This window comes from Hippocampus guttulatus, chromosome 16 (genome assembly GCF_054856545.1).
Source record: "Hippocampus guttulatus isolate MCC_2025c chromosome 16, RoL_Hgut_1.0, whole genome shotgun sequence".
NCBI classification, from domain to species: domain Eukaryota; kingdom Metazoa; phylum Chordata; class Actinopteri; order Syngnathiformes; family Syngnathidae; genus Hippocampus; species Hippocampus guttulatus.
In genome coordinates, this window is record NC_141276.1 from 14,542,850 (window position 1) to 14,560,960 (window position 18,111).

General features: G+C 45.1%; 1 protein-coding gene across 2 annotated transcripts in view; it reads left to right on the forward strand.

The window, feature by feature from the left end:
- Window positions 1–1,087: 1,087 nt before the first annotated feature.
- Window positions 1,088–18,111, forward strand: part of rogdi (rogdi atypical leucine zipper) — a 30,379-nt gene continuing 13,355 nt past the window's right edge. Inside the window, exons 1-2 of one of the 2 annotated variants that reach the window (XM_086132886.1) lie at window positions 1,088–1,290; window positions 9,831–9,902. In XM_086132886.1, the coding sequence (XP_085989012.1) occupies window positions 1,216–1,290; window positions 9,831–9,902 (147 nt within the window). In that variant the 5' untranslated portion in view covers window positions 1,088–1,215. The remainder of the gene's footprint in view (window positions 1,291–9,830; window positions 9,903–18,111) is intronic. The other variant, XM_086132887.1, reaches the window with a different exon arrangement.

The following is an 18,111-nucleotide window of genomic DNA, read 5'->3' on the forward strand; positions in this document are numbered from 1 at the left end:
CATTTGTTTTGATAAACGTTTCCACAATGAAAGCGCGATAAGGTGAGAAACAATTGGCATTAGAAAGAAACAAAGCAAAATGGCATTACAGTATATGTACACTTTTTTGTTTCTGTACCTTATTTGCCTTTTATTTAACCTACGAATGTGTCAGATCATTTTGCCTGACCCTGTATTAGTTTTTTTCAAACACAAATTATTTACTGAATGACTTAAATATTTAAATGATGGTGTACATATTTTCCAAGGTAATTTTATATCACCGCATGTGTATTTTAACACATTTTCTTTATTGTTCTTAACCTCTATAAAAGCGATTGTGATTTAGTGACTGTGGCAAATTGTGGGGTCTTGGGGTCAAAACAGTTGAGAAACACTGAAGAATAAAAAGTGCTCTTTTTATCTTGTTTGTTTTTGAGCTTCAGTGCAGGTAGAAATGGGTCACTACACTCACATGAACAGAATGAAAACGTGTATGCTTCAGAACAGAGAATGCATGTGGTATGTGTATTATTTTTATTTTTTACTCGTCTTGCATGAGCTACATGTAAGTATTCATACCAAAAAAAAAATAGGGGAAAAAATCCCAAACGCTTTCTCCTGGGTCACTGAACACATGCTTCGTTCCCTGATGCCTCGGGCTGCCTCTGGTCTTGACACATGATTTTTTTTTCCTACCTCGGAACCTTCGAATCGCAGCACAGGCAAGTAGCCAGCGATGGGATGCTGAAATCTTCCTAATAAGGATCAATGGGCGGTGTCATTTAATTATATGCATGTGACTACGATATGTTGGATTCATGGTTCTCCGCAATTTCTAATTCACCTTTTTCGTGTCGGATTCATCGACACATGTAATGTATTTTTTGTTGTGAATCGTTTGTTTTCAAACAGCAGCTTTTGTCCAGAGATTTCCCGAATAAAGTAAGTTGGCAAACCGCGTGATCAAGTTCAAATTAAAATGTAAACTATATTTTATGTATGTAATGTGACGTTTACACTTAGGAATTACGTTCAAATGTTGTTGTCAGTGTGCGCCAAGGCGTCCGTTTTCCATTGATAGTGTTCGCCTCTCTGGCGTCCGCGAATTCTCACTGCCTCTGAATGCAGCACCTCATCTGCTAAGCTAGGAAGAAAACGTATACACGTTCGGGGACATTAAAGATTCTGTTCTAAGGTTGTTATCGGAGTATTGCCCGCTGTTTTCTGATCATCATGCTCAATCCTCAGAAATCTCTCTCAGAACTACCCAAGATGTCGGCTGCCAGTCAAGTGGAGAGAGCTGTGCTGGTAAGATGATGATGTGTCTTGTCAGTCTGCAAGGCAGCGAATGCGTGAAGCTAGCCGCTTCACACATTCACATTCACTGGATTTGTTAAATTAAAAATGCCCACGCAGTCATTTGACCAAATGAGTGGTGCGGTGTGAAATTTGCTGCAAATCTGCAGGATCACGTCAAGAATGGAGTCAGGTCTCAGAGGGCGATAGAATGCAGGTCCAGTTACGGTAATTGTTTGCACTGTCACTTGTGTGTTGTGGTTGTGCTGGCGGCGGGCCCGGCCGAACCTAACAATCGTGGAATTGAGCGTGGAGCAACTGTGAAAAGCGGCATGCGACACTCGTGTCCACTAACTCGTGTCAGGCTTTTTGCAGACACGCAACAATTTTTTTTTAAAATCTAACTTCCGTCACTGTCACGGGCGCCTCCAGTAATTACATCAGAAATAAATGACAACTTCCTTGGGAGGACGCTGACAAGGCAACATTGGTCATTCGCAGTAATGCAATGTGCATGTTGTCGTTTTTGTTTTTTTTTTACAATAATTTATAGGATTTGCACAAATTAATTATTGCTCACCTGAAATGGAAGAGTTAGAAAGGCACACGATAATGACGATACAGGTGCATGCCAAAAAAAATTAATCTCGAGGGAAAGTCCGTTTATTTCAATAATTTGTTTCAAAACGTGACACTTGTATGTCATGTGAGTTCACAACTGACAACGTGAGATATTTCAAGCTTTTATTTGTTTCAGTTTTGATGATTAAGACAGAACCCCCCCTACCCCCCAAAAAATGCTGTTTCACAAAATTAGAACATTTCACGTGCTCAACAATAAGGGACTTTAAACTCAGAAATGTTGGCCTTCTGAAAAGTGTATTAAAGTAATAAGCCATCAGTACTTTGTTGGGCCCTCTTTTGCATTAATGACAGCATCAAGATGGCATGGAGGTGATCAGCCTTTGCCACAGTTCCGGTGTTATTGTTGCCCAAGATGCTTTGATATCGGCCTTCAGATTATCTGCATTCCACTGTTTCTGTTAGATTGGACTGTACAAGTGTAGTTCAATTTGAGTATTTATTTATTTATTTTATCCATCCATCCATTTTCTGATCCACTTTATCCTCACAAGAGTCGCGGTGGTTGCCGGAGCCTATCTTCGGGCAGTAGGTGGGGGACACCCTGAACCGGTTGCCAGCCAATCACAGGGCACACGAAGACGAACAACCATCTGTGATCATACTCACACCAAGAGACAATTTTGAGTGTTCAATCAGCCTGTCATGCATGTTTTTGGAATGTGGGAGGAAACCGGGGTACCCGGAGAAAACCCACGCAGACACAGGGAGAACATGTAAACTCCACACAGGAAGGCCGGAGCTGGAATTGAACCCGGTACCTCTATAATCTATCACAATAACAAAATAATATAACACAACATATAACATAAAAACACAGACAGTCATGCAATCCTCGCCACTTTTTCCTGCTTACGCTTTGTTGTTTGAAGCAGTTCTAGATCAGTGGTTCTTAACCTTTTTCGAGGTACCGAACCCAACCAGTTAATATGCACATTCACCGAACCCTTCATGAGTGAAAAATAAGTACAGTATATATGTTTTTTAAATTCAAGATATATTAAAAAAACGAATTTATTAAAAACAGAAAAAAGTAAATAAAATTTCAAGAGATAAGTATACAAATTTTTAATTTTAATTGAACGACATCCTATCACGACAGTCACATGTTGACTACTAAGCGAACTAAATTTCCCACAGCATTGATTGGACAAGAAATGTAAGGTGATCATTTGCAGCCAGTGATGGCCAAGCGGGAGTGTCATAACGAATTAACATGTTGAGTCGCTTGTGTCTTACCCTCCATAGCAGAGGCTCCGTCGAACCCCCGAGACAGACTCACCAAACCCCTGGGGTTTGATCGAACCAAGGTTAATGACCACTGTTCTAGATGAAAGAGGAGAGATTCAAGGTGTCCTATCACCAGTGGATCAGAGACGTCATGCGCAAAATATGCACGTCTGCCGCAAGCTAAGTTTGAAAGGAAACAAGAGGCTATAGTCACCATTGACGCAAAAAGAGATTGGTTCACTTCTCCTGTCCCATGTTAATCTGTTTCAACTCCAAGCGGCGACTTTCAATTCCAAATACTTAACTGCGCTCAGCGCCGACGCTCCTCTCTCCTCTCCTCATCCTCACCTCCACAAGCCATCCATCCAACCGCACCAGTGCAGACTATCCAACAGGGCCGTCATCTCTGTTAAACAAAACGGGGCTGCGAGAAATGCTTCCCAAGACAGGCGCAAAAAAGAAGCGCCCCAGGGCTGTCCAGCGGCGACAGTCAAGTTGCGCCGACATTCCTCCCAATTAATCAGTGATGGTACACGCATGCTGCCGAGAAGGCGCAACCACCAAGCACAGATTCTTCTCTCTTGACGAATGTCGTGGCCAAAAACGCTGAAAACAGTCCACCTCGGTGAAACGCCATTTGATAAAACAAAAAAAAAAACAACAAAAAAAAACTAACAAACAAAAAAAAGGAAAGCTCTTGAAAAGCACTTGCTGACTGCTGCCGACTAGGGCGCCATCTTGAAAAAAAAAAGTGTATGCCCGGGTGTCGTCATCACACAATAAGAGAGTGAAGATGTGGTTGGGCTGCTTTAATCCCGTCGCAGACACAGAGAGCAGCACAGGCATGCAGGCAAACAGGCACAGGTTGCAATGTGACACGGATGTGTGCCGTGTGTGAGTGGGTCTCGATATGTGTGTGCTTCTGCAATAAACGGAGACAAAGCAGCGTCTGAGTACAAATGCTAGGCTTTTGGGCCAACAAAACCTTTGCACGTGCTGCTGCGCTCTGCTTCACTGAAACCTGGCTCAGTGACCGCCACCCGGATTCCGCGCTACATCTACCCGGCTTCCGCCTTCTCCGAGCCGACCGCGACACGCAGCTATCAGGGAAATCGAAAGGTGGTGGGATTTGCTTCTATATCAACGAAGAATGGTGCACAGATGTCACGAAGCTCGCCGCACACTGCAGCCCGGACCTGGAGTCGCTGTCTTTAAACTGCAAGCCATTCTACTCGCCACGTGAGTTCACCTCCTTTTTACTAGTCGGTGTTTACATTGCGCCACAAGCTAACGCTAACACAGCGATACAAACGCTAGCTGAACAAGTAAACAAACTCGAACTAAAATACCCAGAGTCACCCCTGATCATTTTGGGCGATTTTAATAGAGCACATCTTAACCGTGAACTTCCCAGATATAAGCAGCACATCGACTGTTTCACCAGAGAAGGCAACATTCTAGACCACTGCTATACAACAATCAAAAATTCATACCGATCGATCGCCCGTGCAGCATTGGGTCTTTCTGACCACAATTTAATCCACTTAATACCTACAACAGACAGAAACTCAAATGTGTTAAACCGGTTGTTAAGACTGTGAAAAAATGGACAGATGAAGCAAAGCTAGCTCTACAAGAATGCTTAGACTGCACTGATTGGGGCGTCTTTGAAACTTCAACGGGCACACTGGATGAATACACAGACACTGTAACATCATACATCAGTTTCTGTGAGGACATGTGTGTACCAACGAAGTCCTTCCGCTCCTTCAACAATAACAAGCCATGGTTTACTCCCAAACTCAGGCAACTCAGGAAAGAGAAAGAGGCCGCATTTAGAAGTGGAGATCGGGCACTGTACAAACACGCCCGAAACCCATCTTCAACAGATCCCTGGAGCTGTGTGAGGTCCCATCCTGCTTCAAACAGTCTACCATCATCCCAGTTCCCAAGAAATCAGCAACATCGGAACTGAAGGACTATAGGCCTGTCGCCCTGACGTCTGTGGTCATGAAGTCCTTTGAACGCCTTGTGCTGAACCACCTAAAGAACGTCACCGGACCCCTGCTGGACCCTCTTCAGTTTGCCTAGCGGGCAAACAGGTCTGTGGAGGACGCAGTCAACATAGGTCTGCACTACATCCTCGAGCACCTCGACAGCACAGGGACCTACGCGAGGATCCTGTTTGTGGATTTCAGCCCTGCGTTCAACACCATCATCCTGGAACTCCTCACCCCCAAACTTCTCCACCTCGGTGTGTCCCCTACGATCTGCCAGTGGATCCTCAGCTTCCTGACGGGACGGACACAACAGGTGAGACTGGGAGCAACAACATCATCAACACGCACCACTAGCACTGGAGCCCCACAGGGATGTGTCCTCTCTCCACTGCTCTTCTCCCTCTACACAAACGATTGCACCTCAACAAGTCCAGCTGTCAAACTCAAAGTTCGCAGACGATACCGTGGTCATCGGTCTCATCAAAGACGGCGATGAGTCTGCGTACCGACAACAAGTGGAGCAGCTGGAGCTCTGGTGCAGCTGACACAACCTCGCGCTGAACACGCTCAAGACTGTAGAGATGATCGTGGACTTCAGGAAACATTCTTCTCCACAGTTGCCCCTCACACTATCCAACTGCCCTGTGTCAACCGTCGAGACCTTCAAGTTCCTGGGAATCACAGTCTCCCAGGACATAAAGTGGGAAGTCAACACCATCTCCATCCTGAAAAGGGCCCGGCAGAGGATGTACTTCCTGAGGCTGCTGAGGAAGCATGGCCTGCCACAGGAGGTGCTATGACAGTTCTACACAGCAGTCATCGAATCAATCCTGTGTTCTTCTATCACGGTTTGGTTTGGGGCCGCCACAAAAAAGGACAAAATTCGACTTCAACGGACAGTTAGGACGGCGGAAAAAATCATTGGCACCGCCCTACCCACTCTTGAGGACTTGCACACTGCAAGAATCAAGACAAGGGCACGGAAAATCCTCCTGGATCCCCCGCACCCTGCCCACCACCTTTTCCAGCTACTCCCCTCAGGCAGGCGCTACAGATCCATGCGCACCAAATCCAGCAGACACTTAAACAGCTTCTTCCCTCTAGCCATTAACTCCCTAAACAGTCACTGACGTAGTCACTCTTCTTGTACAACAAATACTGCTACTGGTCACTCTAAAATGGTTCAATGATTTTCTGCACCAACTGTACAAACTGTCATTGTATTGTATTCTACCACTGATCACTTTAGCTCTGCTTGATACTTTGCACATTGTCTCACAGTTGTCACTGGGTGGTACCACCGCACAATGGTGCACTTACATTACGAAATGTCCTTCCATACCTATTTGTCATGTCCTTGTTTACAATGATACTCATGCAGCGTGTTATACCGGAGACAAATTCCTTGTGTGTTCTACATACTTGGCCAATAAAGATGATTCTGATTCTGATTCTGATGTTGCAAAATACTGCAATACTTAACTGCCTCTTGTCAAATAAGATGGCGCCCGAGTAGGCAGCCGTCGGCAAGTGCTCTCATGAGCCTTGCTTTTTTTGTTGTTATTGTGTTTGTTTTGTCACTTTGTGTTTGTTGTTACGTCGTGTGGCCCTGATGTGGACTTTTTTCAGCATTTTTTGGCCACGACATTCATCAAGGAGGAGACTGTGCTTGGTGGTTGCGCCTTCTCGGCAGCATGGGTATACCAGCACTGTTTTTGACTGGAAGGAATGTCGGCGCCATTTGACTGTCGTTGCTGGACAGTCCCGGGGCGCTTGTGTCTTGCGCCTGTCGGGCAGCATTTTTCACAGCCCCGCTTTGTTCAGCGGAGGGATCGGTGCTGTTGAACGGTCTGCGGCTGGATGGATGTAAGGCTTGAGGAGCCGACAATGAGAAGAAAGGAGCGTTAGCACGGAGCACTGATACGGATTTGGAACTGGGAGTCGCGGCTTGGAGTTTGAAGCAGATTACGTGGGACAGGAGAAGTGAACTAATCTCTTTTCGTCAATGGATGCTACAGCTTCGTGTTTGCTTTCAAAACTTAGCTTGTAGCAGACGTGTGCACATTTTCAGCATGTCGTCTCTGACCCACTGGTGAAAGGACACTTTGATCCTCTCCTCTTTCATCTATAACTGCTTCAGACAACAAAGTGTATGCAGAAATGTGGTGAAGATTGCACGACTGTCTGCGTCCTATGTGTTGTGTTGTGTGATTTTTGTTATTTTGACTTCAAAATGGCGCCGCGAGAGTGGCTGCCTTTCCAGCAGCTCCTATATTTTGTTGTTCTGCTTCTTCCTTTCATAACTTTGCTGCTGTGAATTGGGAATTTCTCCATTGCGAGACTAATAAAGGTTTTCGTATCGTAATAATGAAAGTATGTTATCTTAGCTGTACACAATTATGTAAACTTCAAATACATAGTAAACCTTATTTAATATGGGCAACTTCCCCATGCTAATACACAGCTGAAACTACATCAAATAAATGTTAAATACCAGTAGTGGCCGACTATGGCGCTAATAAAGTGCACACGACCCAACTTCCGGCAGACTTGACAAGCCTAAGATGCACGAAACATGTAAATAAATGCACTATTCTTGTCTACACTTTTTGCTAGGTCGCTAACATACACAAAGGGCCATGTTAGCATCCACAAGTCGCATTTAGACTCAAATTAAATGCGTGACGAACTTCAAAGGGATGCGCCAGGAGCTGTCAATCAAATCGGCAACAAAGTTAAACAAGTCACAGAAATGGCAATAAACACAATGCGGCAACAAATATACACAGTACTGTATAAACTACGTATAGTAAATTACCATCTTGTGTACTCACTGTCGTTCAGAGACGCACAGGATTACTACAGCACTGAACACATCCTATCATGGCGGTGTCGTAATTCCGACTGCGCAACACTGTTGCAAATGAAGCCTCATGAAGCAATGAAACTTTCCAGCCAATTGATTTGCACATGATTCCAGTGATAATTTTATAGTTTACCCCCAGCGAGTCCCAGGGACTCGCTGATCAGAAAAGTGTGAGTCCCATTATGTATTTGGAGAGTCCCAAATTTAAATTCTGAAATGGTCTACTTATTCAATGGCATATGATAATAACACAAACAACAACATATACATACAATTATAAACAAATGCTGCAAAAATTTAAATAATTCAGTTGCAGGCCTGAGGATTTCGGAAATTCATGGTAAAGTGAAACTCCTCTAGAATGAAACCTACATGGGCGAAAATACCCCCTTATGTGAAAAAATCTTCATGCATTAACACCATTCCCATTCTCCTGACCCCCATAGGACGAAAAAAAAAAACCCTGTTGCGTTATACGAAATCATTTTCTCTGCTCTAGCCTCGTGAAGAGATTCACTACAACGAAGTCTAATTCAACAGCGACCTCTACTGCTTTGTTCGGAAACGGCAACAGCAACCACCACATTGGTTTACACAGCTCCGAGTTTCCTGAACGCAACATACTCATAGCTGCTCTGCCATTGGTTTACCGAGCATCATCCTGGCCTCCAATTGGCCAAGAGGGACCTCACTGTCTATGTGTGTAGATACTGTAGCTAGATCCGTGGAAGATAGAGTGGAATGCATCCGATTAGCTGCTCAGAGTAAATCGCTTATGGCTCGACGGACATTCAAATAAATGTTTCCTCGAATGCTTTACTTGTTATCATGCTTTAAACCTTGCGCTAACTGCAGCGCTAATTAGAGAGAAGGCTAGTTTCATCGCGCTAACTATGGCCATCAAGGACTACGAAGCGTCTCGTGGCTGGCTTAAAAGTTCATTGCATGACATCAGCTGAGCAACGCTGTCTTGGGTGGCGATCGAAGGGAGGTCGAGTTAGAGACAGTGAGATAGTGGAAAGAAAAGCCACCGGGTCCAGGAAGTATCTGTTATTGTTAGATTCAGATGCAGCATGAACGTTGCATTGCTAAAATGGCTACAAAACGGACCTTTGGATGTCAAGCAGCTAAGACAAGAAGTGCTCTGACGCTGGAAGAGAGGGTAAAAGTGATCAAAATGAAAGACGGAGGAAGCAAAATAAAATACATTATCTCAGAAATTGATGTAAGTGAATGCTGATTGTAAATTTCGCAATTTCTTTCCCTTTTTTGTTTCTACACTAACTATATAAGTGTCAAATAAGTGTGTGCTCATACTTATGCACTATTGGAATAAAAATAAAGAGTACACATACGATTGTGTGTGCGTGTACACATACGTTTGTGTGTGTGTGTGTGTTTACATCTGAGATCAAATTTGTAAAGTGAAAAAACCCCTGTTGTGAAAAATTTCTTGCTGCAAACATGATTTCGTTGTAGAGGAGTTTCACTGTCACAGTTTTTCGGTTCCGTCGGATAACCCTTAACCCGGTAACTAATTTTGGGGTTCGTAAACGTTCATCATGGGAACCCATTTTTCTATTTTGACTGATATTCATAATCAACAATTCTGAAACTCAAAAGTATAACGTTTCAAGACTTATCCATCCCTAACAATGTTCTCTGAGATTCTTAATGCTAATATTAACGTTATCGTATTGCTGCTTCTTTTGTTGAATCACATTGTTGTGACTGCTTGACTGTCCAAATAAAATATACTGTCATTTTCCTTTGTAATGCCTCATTTGCTGATTTTCTGATTCAATTTATACCAGGAGGAGGAGTTCAACTGGCTTCTTAAAGAAGAAGTACATGCTGTACTGAAGCAGCTGCAGGATGTCCTTAAGGTAAGAGTTGATAAGCTAACAATGTTGAATTTGTTCTCATCTCAATTTAAAAGGGATGTCAAGTCAAAAATGTTCTTTACAATAACATGTTCTTTGCGCCCCTACTCGTCTAAATGTGGCATTCTGATCAATTGTGCGTTTGTGGAATATTAATTAAGCACAAAAAACCCCCATCCGACTTTGTCTATCTCAGGGGTCAGCCATTTTGCCACTTGAGTTTGGTCACATGACGTTTGCAAGTTAAGCGTTAACTAACGTTCCCTAGCATTCCCTAACATTACCTAGCACCTAGCATTACCGTCCATCCCATCCATCCATCCATCCATTCTCTACCGCTTATCCGGAGTAGGGTCACAGGGCAACAGCCTGAACAGGGAAGACCAGACTTCCCTCTCCCCAGCCACTTCTTCCAGCTCTTCCCGGGGGATCCCAAGGGCTTCCCAGGCCAGCCGGGAGACATACATACCAGTGTGGCCTGAGTTGTCCCCGGGGCCTCCTGCCGGTGGGACATGGCCTCAGCAGGGAGGCATCCTAATCTGATGCCCGAGCCACCTCATCTGGCTCCTCTCAGCGTGGAGGAGAAGCGGCTCAACTCTGAACTTCTCACCTTATCTCTAAAGGAGAGCCTGTACACCCTGTGGAGTAAACTCATTTCAGCCGTTTTTTTCGGTCATGACCCACAGCTCGTGACCGATATATTGAGAGTTTCGCCTTTTGGCTCAGCTCCTTCTTCACTACGACAGACAGATACAAAGCCCCTCCCATCCCCCTTCTTAAAAAGAGGGACCACCACCTCAGCCTGCCAATCCAGAGGCACTTTCCCCGTTGACCACGCTATGTTGCAGAGACATATCAACCATGACATTACAGAACGTCTTTCTATACTTATGTCATGTCTTTGCTTTTCATATTTGCTTGTTATTGCAATACAGTAATCCCTCGTTTATCGCAGTTAATGGGGACCAAAACCACCCATGATAAACGAAAAACCGCGAAGTAGCGACCCCCCCCCATATAGGTACATGTACATAATATTTATAAGGCCAAATTTAATGGTATACATGCATGTAGAAGTAAATTTTGAAGTAATTAACATGACTTAATGCTGTATACTAATAGATTTAAACATGTATAAATTAGGTTAGTTTATGAAGAACAAAATACAGTAAACATTAAAAAAAATAATAATAATTTAAGTCCGCAAAAAGACCGCAAACGGTCCGCGAGAAGCTGCGAAAGTCAGCAAAACAACAGCGAGTCACATAGAACAACATATACAGTACTGTACTACATGTATATGATTTTTTTTTAAATTAATATCTTTGAAAAAATCTGCGATGCACTGAAGCCACGATAAACGAACCGCGAAATAGTGAGGGATCACTGTACTCGTGCAGCCTACACAACCGGAGACAAATGACTTGAGTGTTTTACATATATAGCTAATAAAGATGATTCTGATTCTAATTGACGTTAATACCATGTCATGGTTAGTGCTTGGTTATGCCACCACGTAAAGTGCACTTGGGTGAATACTGGTTCTGACAGGGCCACCACAACTCACTCATCAAAACATCATGTCAAACCCTGTTACCACTTACCTACAAACTCACTGTTAAATGGGAGTCATCAGTCATTTGAAAAGGACTGTGAAATACTTTTACACCCACCGGAGGGTGACTGTACTTGTTGATTGATGTCGCCTACATGTATCTCACGTCTACCCCATCAGGCTGAGGTGTGCACACCTGAGGGGGAAGGGTGCTACCTTTTGAACTGAAGTCAAGGAAAATTTGACTTATGTGGTCTTCACAGATCTGGCAAACCATCATGAGGTTGACATCCATGATTTAGTAGAGTCTTAAATGAGCTTCACATCCTTGTTTTTGGAATGTGGGAGGCGTCTGGGGGTAATTCATACAAGCACAGAGAGCGCATGCAAACTTAACACATGAATCCATGAGCCAGATTCAAACATCGGTCCTCTCGACCGGTAGGCAGAGAAACAAGTTCTAAAACAATCTTTCAACACAGGGACTGAGTCATTAGTCATTGAGTAACTACCAGTGACGACCGTATTTTCCACACTATAAGGCACACCTAACAACATTCAATTTTCTCAAAAGCTGGCAGTACGCCTTATAATCCAATGTGCATAATACTTTTTTTTCAGCGAAAACGTGCCAAATATTGCCAACAGTCATGCCGCTTTGTAACTGCGACTTCAGTAAACTAAAATACAGGTCCCGGCTACACATTAAGCAGGAGCCGAGAGTTGCTGTGTCCCGCTTCAAACCTCGCTTCGAAAAGCTGTGCATTGCAAAACATGCTCATTGTAGCCATGAATCCAGACATCATCTTTGATTTAAAAAAAACAAAAAAACAACAACAACAGCACAGATTATTTTATATATTTTTGTTTGCTGGTTAAAGTTTTTTAAAAATATTGTGCTCCTGAGATAATGTTGGTGATTAGTTTGAATGCATTATTAGTTATTGATTTTATTTTTCAGTATCTTATGGTTTGACATAGTCAGTCTAAAAAAATATTGTTAAATTAAGGATTTAATGTGATTTTTGAATTTCAGATGCACTTTAAATCTTTTCTGTTCCAGTTACGAAAGCTATTCTTTGTTGTAAGTTGGTCCATAAAGTTGGTCCATCTTTCTTTCTTTTTTTATTCTCTTATACGTGAATAAGGATAGAGTGTTATGCAAAGGACTACTTATAACAATTTTATAGACAAATTATACTATTTATAGTCGTGCGGGGGGGTGGGCGCGAGATGGTTTCCTCTTCCTTGGAGGGGCATGACAGAAAATAATTGAGAACCACTGTCTTATACGAACTGAAAACTTTTGTTTTTTTTTCTACATAAGTCCGCTTTTTGCTCCACCTTAAGTTATAGCATTTGGAGGAAGCATATCACTGGAAAGTTGCACAAGTTGAGTTTGTGAGTTTGTCACCTTTGCAAATAAATGACTATTGCAATGTTGGTTTAGTAATTTTGAATAAAACTGTCAATACAAACTGACAATACAATATGTCACGATTGCCACATGCATCTGCTGTGGGACATGAGCTGTTAAAAACCCAAACATCCACATCTTCAGTTCTGTTACACTAATGAGTTTTGAGAGTGAATAACGTCATCAATATATACTGTATATATACATATATATATATATAGGGCGGCCCGGTAGTCCAGTGGTTAGCACGTCGGCTTCACAGTGCAGAGGTACCGGGTTCGATTCCAGCTCCGGCCTCCCTGTGTGGAGTTTGCATGTTCTCCCCGGGCCTGCGTGGGTTTTCTCCGGGTGCTCCGGTTTCCTCCCACATTCCAAAAACATGCATGGCAGGTTGATTGGACACTCTAAATTGTCCCTAGGTGTGAGTGTGGGCGTGGATGGTTGTTCGTCTCTGTGTGCCCTGCGATTGGCTGGCAACTGATTCAGGGTGCCCCCCGCCTACTGCCCGGAGATGGCTGGGATAGGCCCCCGACCCTAGTGAGGATCAAGCGGTTCGGAAAATGGATGGATGGATATATATATATATATAAAACGGACACCCCTCGGGTGGTGTCCGTCCCTCATTCAGCTCGGGTCCTCTACCAGAGGCCAGGAAGCTTGAGGGTTCTGCGCAGTCTGCGCATCCTTGCTGTTCCCAGCACTGCGCTTTTCTGGACTGAGATGTCCGATGTTGTTCCCGGGATCTGTTGCAACCACTCATCTAGTTTGGGGGTCACTGCCCCGAGTGCTCTGACCACCACAGGCACGACTGTCACCTTTACCTTCCAGGCTCTCTCCAGCTCCTCTCTGAGCCCTTGGTATTTCTCGAGTTTCTCGTGTACCTTCTTTCTGATGTTTCCATCACTTGGGACTGCTACATCCACTACAATGGCTTTCCTCTGCCCTTTATCTATGATCACGATATCTGGTTGGTTCGCCATTACCATCTTGTCAGTCTGGATCTGGAAGTCCCACAGGATCTTTGCTCTGTCATTCTCCACCACCTTCGGAGGTGTTTCCCATTTTGACCTTGGGATTTCCAGTCCATACTCCGCACAGATGTTTCGGTAGACTATGCCAGCCACCTGGTTATGGCGTTCCATGTAGGCTTTCCCTGCCAGCATCTTACACCCTGCAGTTATGTGTTGGATCGTCTCAGGTGCCTCTGTGCACAACCTACACCTTGGGTCTTGTCTGGTGTGGTGGATGAGTGCCTCTGTGCTGTCCTTCAGGCCAGCCCTCTCAAGCCACTGGTAGGACTTCTTGAGATCAGCCACTTCAGTTATGGTCCGGTGGTACATCCCGTGTTGGGGCTTGTCCTCCCATGATGGTCCCTCTTCCAGCGCCTCATCCTCTGTTCCCCATTGTCTGAGACATTCTCTGAGTACGTCATTCGTTGGAGCCTTCTCCTTGATGTATTCATGGAGCTTGAATCTTTCATCCTGGACAGTGGCTCTCACACTCACTAGTTCCCGGCCTCCTTCCTTTCGGCTTGCGTACAGTCTCAGGGTGCTGGATTTGGGATGGAACCCTCCATGCATGGTTAGGAGCTTTCGGGTCTTAACGTCCGTGGTCTGAATCTCTTCTTTTGGCCACCTTATTATTCCTGCAGGGTATCTGATCACTGGCAGGGCATAGCTGTTTATTGCCCGGGTCTTTTTCTTGCCCTTGAGCTGGCTTCTTAGGACTTGCCTCACTCGCTGGAGGTATTTGGCCGTAGCCGCTTTCCTTGTTGCCAGTGCGAGGTTGCCATTGGCTTGTGGTATACCGAGGTACTTGTAGCTGTCCTCAATGTCTGCTATTGTTCTTTCAGGGAGTGAGACTCCTTCAGTGCCGACTACCTTTCCTCTTTTAGTCATCATCCGACTACATTTCTCAAGCCCGAATGACATCCCGATGTCACTGCTGTAGATCCTGGTTTTGTGGATCAGGGAGTCTATGTCCCTTTCGCTCTTAGCATACAGCTTTATGTCATCAATGTAGAGGAGGTGACTGATCGTAGCTCCATTTCTGAGGCGGTATCCATAGCCTGTCTTGGTGATTACTTGGCTTAGGGGGTTCAGTCCTATGCAGAACAGCAGTGGGGAGAGTGCATCACCTTGGTATATGCCACATTTGATGGACACTTGGGTAAGTGGCTTGCCATTGGCTTTAAGTGTGGTTTTCCACATCTTCATCGAGTTCGCAACGAAGGCTCTTAGGGTCCTGTTCACCTTTTACAACTCCAAGCATTCAGTGATCCATGTATGTGGCATCGAGTCATAGGCTTTCTTGTAATCAATCCAGGCTGTGCACAGGTTGGTATGTCGGGACCTGCAGTCTTGTGCAACTGTTCTGTCAACCAGGAGCTGATGTTTGGCTCCTCTGGTATCTCTTCCAATGCTCTTCTGTGCTTCGCTCATGTATTTATCCATGTGTCCACTTATCTTAGCCGCAATGATGCCTGACATGAGCTTCCATGTTGTGGAGAGACAGGTTATTGGCCGATAGTTGGATGGGACTGCACCCTTTGAGGGATTCTTCATGATCAAGATCGTTCGCCCTTCGGTTAGCCATCCTGGGTGAGTCCCATCCCTCAGCAGCAGGTTCATTTGTGCTGCTTGGCGCTCATGGAGTGCTGTGAGTTTCTTTAGCCAGTATGTGTGGACCATGTCCGGGCCTGGTGCTGTCCAGTTCTTCATATCTGAGACTCTTTCCTGTATGTCTGCCACTGTTATAGTAACTGGGTTCTGTTCAGGGAGGTTGCTGTGTTCCTCTCTCAGGGTCACCAGCCATTGTGCACTGCTGTTATGTGCAACCTCCTTCTCCCATATGCCTTTCCAGTACCTTTCAGTCTGTTGTTAGGACCCTGCCACTGAGCGTACACTTTCGCAGGTTGTGTTGCCAACAGCCTGTTTATTCGTCTGGCCTCATTCTCTTTCGTGTACCGCTTCAGGCGGCTGGACAAGGCTTTGGCAGTTTCGAGTGATTCAGGTATGGTCATCTGGATGTACCTCTCGGGTATCGGCCTTTTCATCACACCTCTCTGGGCCTCTGTCAATTGACTTACATCTTTCCGAGCCGCCTTGATCTTAGCCTCCAAACGTCTTTTCCATGGTGCGTAACGTATCTCATGGCTTCTAAGGTTGCTCTATAGCCAAGCATCTCTAGGATCACTTATGCTGAAGCGTATATCAGCTCATTGGTTTCCGTGATCGTTACGGTAGGGATCGCCCTCAGTGCTGCATTCACACTTTCCATGAGACTTTCAGGTGGTACTTCACATAGCCGTTGTAATCGGTTTCTAGGTTGCCCAGCTTTCATTCTTGCCATGATCTTAGCTTTCAGGTCAGTTGCTGCCTCGCTCAGCATTTCATTCATTGGGGCTGGCCTCCCAATCTCATCATCTGCATTCATTGGGGCTTGCCTCCCAATCTCTGGTATGACCTCCTCCTCTGATCTGGCAGCCTGGGGCCCTTCACCATGGAACCTGCGTTGTACCTCATCAATCTCAAGTTGTGACAGCAGTTGACGTTTGTGAATGTTCGAACACTGACTACCAGCTGTTTCGTGGTCAACCGTGACTGTGGGTTTTGAAGTAACCATTTTGCCCACATTCTCTGCATGTAACCCCTCTGACTAGGGTTGCTTGAGTAGTAGCATTCCAACAGAGCCATGATATCGCATCTCGCCCATCTCCGCTTTGTTCCAGTAGCCCATTTTTCATCAAGGTGCTCTGGTTCCCCAGCACCTGACGCAGACCTTTTTTGGCCGGGCGACGTCTGATGGTTCTTCGTTTTATTGTCTCTCATCATTGTATGAGGTAGGCATTAGCATGAAGGATCTTGCCCAAGGACCCACACTGGATGGTGTTATGTGCTCATTTTTGCCCCAAGCGGGATTCGAACCACCGTCTCCCGTACGCCAAACCGATGCCTTACCAACTGAGCTATCCAGCCGCCTTATATATATATATATATATATATATATATATATATATATTACAGCTGTCAAACGATTAAAATATTTCATCTAATTAAAAACAATATGTCACGATTGCCACATGCATCTGCTGTGGGACATGAGCTGTTAAAAACCCAAACATCCACATCTTCAGTTCTGTTACACTAATGAGTTTTGAGAGTGAATAACGTCATCAATATATACTGTATATATACATATATATATATATATAGGGCGGCCCGGTAGTCCAGTGGTTAGCACGTCGGCTTCACAGTTCGATTCCAGCTCCGGCCTCCCTGTGTGGAGTTTGCATGTTCTCCCCGGGCCTGCGTGGGTTTTCTCCGGGTGCTCCGGTTTCCTCCCACATTCCAAAAACATGCATGGCAGGTTGATTGGACACTCTAAATTGTCCCTAGGTGTGAGTGTGGGCGTGGATGGTTGTTCGTCTCTGTGTGCCCTGCGATTGGCTGGCAACTGATTCAGGGTGTCCCCCGCCTACTGCCCGGAGATGGCTGGGATAGGCTCCAGCACCCCCCGCGACCCTAGTGAGGATCAAGCGGTTCGGAAAATGGATGGATGGATATATATATATATATAAAACGGACACCCCTCGGGTGGTGTCCGTCCCTCATTCAGCTCGGGTCCTCTACCAGAGGCCAGGAAGCTTGAGGGTTCTGCGCAGTCTGCGCATCCTTGCTGTTCCCAGCACTGCGCTTTTCTGGACTGAGATGTCCGATGTTGTTCCCGGGATCTGTTGCAACCACTCATCTAGTTTGGGGGTCACTGCCCCGAGTGCTCTGACCACCACAGGCACGACTGTCACCTTTACCTTCCAGGCTCTCTCCAGCTCCTCTCTGAGCCCTTGGTATTTCTCGAGTTTCTCGTGTACCTTCTTTCTGATGTTTCCATCACTTGGGACTGCTACATCCACTACAATGGCTTTCCTCTGCCCTTTATCTATGATCACGATATCTGGTTGGTTCGCCATTACCATCTTGTCAGTCTGGATCTGGAAGTCCCACAGGATCTTTGCTCTGTCATTCTCCACCACCTTCGGAGGTGTTTCCCATTTTGACCTTGGGATTTCCAATCCATACTCCGCACAGATGTTTCGGTAGACTATGCCAGCCACCTGGTTATGGCGTTCCATGTAGGCTTTCCCTGCCAGCATCTTACACCCTGCAGTTATGTGTTGGATCGTCTCAGGTGCCTCTGTGCACAACCTACACCTTGGGTCTTGTCTGGTGTGGTGGATGAGT